This window comes from Brassica oleracea, chromosome C2 (genome assembly GCF_000695525.1).
Source record: "Brassica oleracea var. oleracea cultivar TO1000 chromosome C2, BOL, whole genome shotgun sequence".
In the NCBI taxonomy this organism is placed as follows: Eukaryota; Viridiplantae; Streptophyta; class Magnoliopsida; order Brassicales; family Brassicaceae; genus Brassica; species Brassica oleracea.
In genome coordinates this window covers 38,656,410-38,664,162 of record NC_027749.1, presented here as the reverse complement: position 1 = coordinate 38,664,162, position 7,753 = coordinate 38,656,410, and the positions used below count along the sequence as shown (strand labels likewise).

The window sequence follows — 7,753 nt, the reverse complement described above, 5'->3', positions numbered from 1 at the left end:
CTATATTTTTTGTCATCATTGATGATTGTACAAGGTATATGTGGTCGATATTGTTGAAAGATAAAAGTGATGCATTCGACAGGTTTAAGATGTTCAAGAAGCTTGTCGAGAAGGACTTCAAGAGAGAGATAATGACGCTGCGTACAGACAGAGGAGGTGAATTTACTTCACATGAGTTCAATAACTTCTGCAACAACAACGGAATAAGGAGACATCTAACAGCACCGTACACCCCGCAACAGAATGGTGTGGTGGAACGTAGAAACCGCACACTCATAGAGATGACACGAAGCATACTAAAAGCAATGTGTGTGCCTAACTATTTGTGGGGGAGAGGCAGTTCGTCATGCCACATACTTGATTAACAGAGTACCTACAAGGGCTCTATCTAATCAAACTCCCTATGAATGCATAAGAGGAAAGAAACCAAGTGTGTCTCACATTAGAGTTTTTGGGTGTATGGCGTATGCGAAAAAGGATGCAGGTCAGCTAAGAAAACTCGATAATAGATCAGAAGCTGCTGTTCATTTAGGTATTGAACCAGGATCCAAGGCGTATAGACTTTACAATCCTACTTCGAAGAGAATTATTGTAAGTAGAGATGTGGTTTTTGACGAGAAGACTCGTTGAAATTGGAAGGGAGAAGGTAAGCAAGTCCAAACTGAGCCTGGAATGTTTCATATGGCATGGGGACCTACAGAAGACAATGGAAGTGGTCCTTTTGTCGTCAGAGCTACTAGTGAAGACATTGATGCAGAAACCGTGACTAACTCTAATGAAGAAACATAGGAGGTCAGTCCAGAGTCGAGAGTAGAAGAACAAGATCCTATACAAGAAGTGAGACGTTCATCTCGACAAGTCAACAAGCCTGGATATCTTAAGGATTACGTTCTGCTAGCTGATATAGAGTGCAAAATATTGCTACTTGCATTGAATGATGAGCCGGTAACTATACGAGGAGCACTCAAAAACAAGAGAAGGAAACTGGCATGTAAGGATGAGATCGACTCTATAGATAAGAATGAGATTTGGGTCCTCGTGGAGAAACCACACGGAGTGAAGTTGATAGGACTCAAATGGGTATTCAAGATCAAGCGTAACGCAGACGGAAGCATCAACAAATTCAAATCAAGACTCGTTGCAAAGGGGTATGTTCAAGAGCACGGCATAGATTACGATGAAGTCTTTGCTCCAGTGGCTCGGATAGAAACTATAAGGCTTCTTGTAGGTCTTGCTGCTGGGAATAGATGGGAGATCCATCATCTAGATGTAAAGACAGCCTTCTTGCATGGTGAGTTGATTGAAGATGTGTACGTGACACAGCCGGAAGGGTTTGTGAATAAAGGTGAAGAAAAAAAAGTCTACAAACTCAAGAAAGCTTTATATGGTCTGCGACTAGCTCCTAGAGCATGGAACACGAAGCTCGATCAGATACTGAAAGGATTAAGGTTTAAGAAGTGCACAAAAGAAAGCTCAGTCTATCGCAAGGAAGAAGAAGATAAGTTGCTTATAGTTGCTATATATTTCGATGATTTGTTCATCACTGGGAATTCTTTGAAGGCAATAAAAGAGTTCAAAGCATCGATGTCTGAGAAGTTTGAGATATCAGACTTGGGCTTGTTAACCTACTACCTCGGGATAGAGGTGAAACAGAGCTCAGAAGGTATTATGATCAAGCAAGAAGCATATGCTTGACATATACTGGAGGAAACAAATATGGATGACTGCAAATCAGTGTGCATACCGATGGAGTTTGGTCTGCAACTTTCAAAAGCAACGGATGAACTTGAAGTGGATGCAAGCGAATATAGAAGGAAGATAGGGTGCCTAAGATACTTAATGCATACAAGACCAGACATGGCGTTTAGTGTTGGTATGTTAAGTAGGTTCATGCATTCACCAAGAGAGTCGCACGGGAAACCCTTGAAGCAAGTGCTGAGATATTTGAAGGGCTCTTGTGGTTACGGTTTGAAGTTTAAGCATGGAGGATCTCAAGAACTTATAGGGTACAGCGATAGCAGCCACAACACTGATCCAGATGATGGAAGAAGTACTACTGGACATATTTTTTTCCTCGGTGACACACCAATATCTTGGTGCTAGCAGAAACAAGACTTGGTGGCTCTATCCTCCCGTGAAGCCGAATTCATGGCAGCGATAGAGGCTGCTAAACAATCTATCTGGCTTCAAGAGTTAATGAGTGAGATCACTGGAAGAAAGGTTGAAAGAACACTGATTCTCGTGGATAACAAATCAGCGATTGCACTTGCCAAGAATCAAGTCTTCCATCGACGTAGTAAACACATTCACAAACGGATTCACTTTATCAGAGAATGTGTTGAGCGAGAGCTAATAGATGTGGAGCATGTACCGGGAACGGAGCAACGCGCAGACATAGTAACCATGGCACTAGCAAGGATCAAGTTCAAAGCGATGATGAAGCTGATCAAAGTACAAGACTTAAGTGAAAATGACTTGAAGCTTAGAAGGGAAAATGTTGGATAAGCTTCAAATGAGTTACTTGTGTGTTAAGTTATTAAAGATAAAGATGAATAACTTAATAGGTTTAGGATAAATATAAGATTCCTAGATAAACATGTAATAGGATAAGTTAAGAAGTTTCTATATAAATGGATCTAATGTAAGATGATCTCTACAAGAAAGAGAAAAGAAAGTTTAGAAAGAAATAAAACGAGGAAATAGTTTTATAGTTTTTGTGTCTTTGAATACTTTAAATTTCGTGTGGACCAAAACCAGTGGCATAATTTCGTAAATACTCTAGTAATTAAAGGATAATTTATAATTGAGGCTGAGAAGGCTTCATATAGCGACACGTTAGCTGGTATTCTTGTAAATAACTTACAATGACAATGTTACTTTCTCTCAATGTTTCTCTATTAATAAATAAGGGATTGTGGCAAACTTCAAAAATTCGCTGTCTCAACTAATGTCTATAAATCACGTTGTCGTGTGATTTTTTTTTTTGAAAAAATGTTAAATTAATTCAAACAAAAAAGTTGTTTTATATTTTTTGTTATATGAGAATTTATTTTTATTTTTTATAAAATCAGACATAAGCTTCAAGAAGCTATCTCGTGGCAAACCATAAGGCTAAATCACCTGTGTGCGCTTGGGCACGGATGGAAGAGAGCCTGTCGCGAACGTTCTTGTCCACCATCTGGATTAGCTGACTCGGTAACATTGGTCTTTCTCCATGTTTACGTTGGTTTCGTTCCATCCATATAGCATACAGAGTTGCTTGGAACAAATATCTCACGATGTAAAACTCTGTTTTATCTTTTGATAGAGCAGCAGTTGTATAAGTTGGTCCCACTGGTAGGCATAGCGCGTAGATAGCAGCTTCTGGGTTAATCCTTTCCAAATCTCCTGGCAACACATACAAGGGACATGCCAACTACATAATTGCATATAAACAATAAATTCAGCCCGTAAAAACATCTTCCCAAGTCTTTTCAAAGGCTCCACACTCAATTGCATATACATTTTCTAAATTTTAAAGTTAAATACATAATTAGACTATATTACACATATTCTTATTATATTAGTAAAATGCAATTATTTCAGTACTGACATCTTAAAAGTTTCTAACAATTGACAAATAAAATGAATATAAACAGATTGAGTGGTTGGCGAAACAAAATGGATTGAGTGAGAGTATATTACAAAAATTAATAAATATTTCTAACTCCTACATCTAAAGTCACCCTATACTGTAACTTGTAACCATTCCGGTTTTCTCAGCTGTACCAAATCGGTGACCGGTTAAACCGTCTAAAAAGATAAGACGGGCTATTCCACTTCATCATCCATCTACAACTGCAAAATCAAAAGATGAGGCTTCACTCATCTTCTGCCTCTGCTCGCTGCTGCAACTTATTTTGTTCCTCCCACAAGGTTCTCTGTCTCTTTCGTCTATTGTCCGTATATTTGATATAAGTTGTTTTATAAACACGACGCTGACATTTATATTCATATGCACTACTGTTTGAAAGGCCAACGCAAGAGAAAGCGAATGGAAGTTTCAAGTTCCTGTAAAGCACAAAGATTTGGAGTTTCTGATCAAGAGGTTTGCTCCTCCACTCACGGCGGTTCTTCTTGCGGTTTCACCCATCTGTAATCCTCCAGGTAACACTAATAAAGAAGTTTAGAGCAGTCCTCTGCTTCTGAAACTGAACAAGATTGGGAGAAAATTCTAGAATGTTTTGTTGCTGTATTGGTGATTTCTTGTTTTGTGATATGTAGAATCTCTAGGCCAAACTTTGGATATACAAAGAGGAGCAACAGTGTTTAATAGAGCTTGTATTGGGTGTCATGATACAGGCGGAAACATTATTCAACCAGTGAGCTTTTAACACTTTTAATGAAAAAATCAGTTATGAATCATTCTTTGTTCTCTTCTTCTTGTTAATAAGTCCTTTCTTCCCAGGGAGCAACGCTTTTCCCAAGTGACCTCCAAAGGTAAGAACAACCAATGCTCTATGCTCCCAAGAGATGTCTTGTGTGCATCTATCAGATTCTGACAGGGAATAACTGGATAGACAGTTATTTGTCTCTTATGGTTTGCTATGGTTTTTACCTCTTTCACAGAAATGGAGTTGATACTGAGGAAGAGATATACCGTGTTACCTACTTTGGAAAGGGAAGAATGCCGGTGAGATCTTCTTTCCATTTAGCTAAATGATCTGAAGAGATCTATGACTGATGGTTTACTTACAGGGATTTGGGGAGAAATGCACGCCGAGGGGACAGTGTACCTTTGGACCGCGGTTGCAGGACGAAGAGATCAAGCTTCTGTCTGAGTTTGTAAAACTCCAGGCTGACCAAGGTTGGCCAAACGTATCTACCGATTAGCTAGTAGCAACAAAGATTAGTACAGTTTAATACAGTAAGAACATGCATCATTACATTGATGTTTATGTGTACCTTTCATGTCTAAAATTCAATGTATGGTGGCAAATAATATAACAAATAATATGAGAATTGGGACGCTTCATTGCAAACAAATGCTTATGCTCCAAGATATTCCATGAAGTACAACAAAACGAAAACATATATGTTCATAACTTTTTGCCTATTCTTGGCATTACAAAAATTATATTCCGAATATCTTGCCTCTGGAGAAAAATGTAGTGGAAAAGAATAGTGATTGTACCGTTGAATCCTCTGGTATGTTGTGCAGTGAAACTGTGAGAGCAAGCATAAGTTCACTCCTTTCATGGAGACTCACTCCGCTTTCGTTTCTTTGCATCGGATTCACCTAACTGCAACAAAAAAAAGCCATTCTCTGGTTCCTTAGTGTTTTGATGGAGTGGGGATCTGTTGTTGCTTGAACTTGGAATAAACTGATGTTCTTCAATCTCAGCCGCTGAGTCCAACACGGCTTCTATTTTGGATGAATGTTTAAGTTGTTTTCTTCTCTAAGAACTTGCTGGACATTCAAGTTAATAGGCTAAAAGTTCTCAGCCGTTTTACACCTCGAGGGTTTGGACACACTGGGAGATCGTGGAATAAATCGCAGCACACATTATACCGTTTCTCTGTTCTTGCACAGTTGGCTGCTTTCAACAAGCTTCCACAAACGTGGTTACATCATAGAGTGTAAAGGGCCAAGAGATCAATGCATTATTGACTTGCGGCACACACACACAAGTATTACTTGTCTTTAAAACTAATCTTGGAACATACAAATCAATTTGCAAAATTCAGACATAACATAACTTGCAAAACACACACACACATAAGTATTATTGACTTTAAAATTGAAGTACAAAAACATGTTTCTTTGAAGGATGTTATTTTTAGGACAGGTGATAAACATTGATATTTGATCTTTTCAGGAGGAGAATCTGTCACGGTCATGAGGCGAAGAGTAATCGATGTTTGGTCCATGAGGGATGATCCCAAACGGGTTTAGCGTAGGGTGGCTTCCGTAGTAATGTTGCTTGATGTGATCCATTTTCACAGTGCTGCTCATTCTATTGATTTGGTATACATCTTTTATGTAGTTGAAGATATTGAGATACTCTCTTAAGAGTCTCTTGTTGCATTTGAAGTGAACCGCGTAAACCTGCAACACAACAAAAGGATAACGTCAAGAATCTGAATGGATTTATGTAATTAAGAAAACAACTAAGAAGATTCAAAAATACCTCATCAAATCTTATAAGGGTGACGAATAATCGAACATCTGCTTCGGTGAAAGTGTTCCCACAGATGTATCGTTGTTTTCCGAGTACTGCCTCACATCTATCTACTGCTTCAAACACTTGGTTCACTGCCTGCAGAAAGAAAAAAAAAAACCAACATCTATTAGTTATATTCTGTTTTTTTCTTTCTACTTAAAATAAACATTAAAGGATCTTATACCTCATCGTAGGGTTCTTGTTTCCTAGCAAACCCACATCTATAAACACCGTTGTTTATCCCGTTGAAAACCCATTCATTAGTCTCATCAATTGCTTCTCTAAGATGACAAGGATAAAGATCGAGTGACGGGTTTTTGGCAACACCATTGAACTCAGTGTTGAACATCCTGATTATCTCTGAACTCTCATTGTTAACCACAGTCTTAAGCTTCTTATCCCACAGAATCTGAAACAATAATAAAAAAAACAAAAAAACAGAGACTTTTAACATTTTCAAGAAACATAACAAGAGAGAATTCAACAAGAGAGAATTCAACAAACTTACGGGAACAGTGTACTTTCCCACATAGTTGGGGCTAGCAATCTCATAGAGTGCTCTAACAGTCTTAGCACCATTAAGATAATCAGGCTCAGCTCCAGGGAGCTCAGAGTTCGAATCAGGGAAAACCCATCCTCTATGGTCATCAGTTTCATTAGTTCTTCCCCAAATTGTGTGGCACGACTAAACCAAAATTAAAAAAAAAAAAAAAATGCTTTTTAGGGAAAGTATATTCAATAAAGCGAAACAAAAAGGGTGATTAGTACTGACCGAGAAGGTGATAGCTTCGTCAAGACCTTTGAGCATCAAGAAAGAGAGACATCTACAAGCCCATGGACAAGCGTAGGAAATGTAAAGATGGTATCTTCCGGATTCAGGTGGGAACTGAGAAGCAGGATCTTGTGACACAAAGCTGCGGAATGTGGACGCTGTTCTCACAAAAGCTCCTGATTCTGATGTCTCATCTACCCCAGACCTGGCCATATCTGTGCTTTACACAATTAAAAGATGATTCCTTTTTTAAGTTTTCAAGAAAAGTCACATGATTAAATATCAAATCGAACCTATAACACAATTAAAAGATTGATTATTTGCTAACAAGATCGGAGAGGTTGGAGAAAACCTGATAGAGAGTGAAAGTCGCTCTTTTTGAACGATGACTTTTTGTGGCGATAAGGCTAGAAAAGGATGTGTTGACTCAGCTGCTGCTTTTGTAGCGAAAGAGAAGGAAGGAGAAAATGACTTTTGCCTTTCGTTAGTCATTGCTTTTGTCACCCTCCCCCCCAAACGAGTGTTGACTCAGCTGCTTTTGTCACGCGTACCGTGTTAACTCAGTTCTAGAAAAAGCGTGCCGACTTTTCAGAACGGTTTATACGTCATGGATGACCGGGTCTTTTGTAACAGTTTGAACTAGGTCCGGGCATTTCGGGTATCCCGTATCAGTTCAGTTCGAGTATTTTAGCTAACGGATAGTTTAGATAAAGGTTAGAGGATCCATTTACTATCTAATCTACTTTTGGTTCGAGTTCGGTTCAGATAGTAAATTAGA

The 7,753-nt window shown here is 38.7% G+C and overlaps 2 protein-coding genes across 3 annotated transcripts; one reads left to right on the top strand and one right to left on the bottom strand.

Annotated features, from left to right (window-relative positions):
• Window positions 1-3,806: 3,806 nt before the first annotated feature.
• Window positions 3,807-5,014, top strand: LOC106327863 (cytochrome c6, chloroplastic-like). The gene is made up of 6 exons (XM_013766156.1): window positions 3,807-3,915; window positions 4,014-4,146; window positions 4,264-4,361; window positions 4,448-4,479; window positions 4,609-4,672; window positions 4,738-5,014. Exons 1-6 carry the CDS (start codon window positions 3,853-3,855, stop codon window positions 4,870-4,872), a joined length of 525 nt encoding a protein of 174 aa, XP_013621610.1. The 5' UTR covers window positions 3,807-3,852; the 3' UTR covers window positions 4,873-5,014.
• A 629-nt stretch (window positions 5,015-5,643) lies between these two features.
• Window positions 5,644-7,535, bottom strand: LOC106327862 (glutathionyl-hydroquinone reductase YqjG-like). 2 transcript variants are annotated; one of them, XM_013766155.1, is made up of 6 exons: window positions 7,328-7,535; window positions 6,976-7,190; window positions 6,712-6,888; window positions 6,388-6,612; window positions 6,171-6,299; window positions 5,644-6,088 (listed from the first exon to the last, which is right to left on the bottom strand). In XM_013766155.1, exons 2-6 carry the CDS (start codon window positions 7,186-7,188, stop codon window positions 5,855-5,857), a joined length of 978 nt encoding a protein of 325 aa, XP_013621609.1. In that variant the 5' UTR covers window positions 7,189-7,190; window positions 7,328-7,535; the 3' UTR covers window positions 5,644-5,854. The 2 variants fall into 2 exon arrangements, with proteins under 2 accessions (XP_013621609.1, XP_013621608.1); XM_013766154.1 differs by having other exon boundaries at window positions 6,976-7,195; window positions 7,328-7,511.
• Window positions 7,536-7,753: the final 218 nt, after the last annotated feature.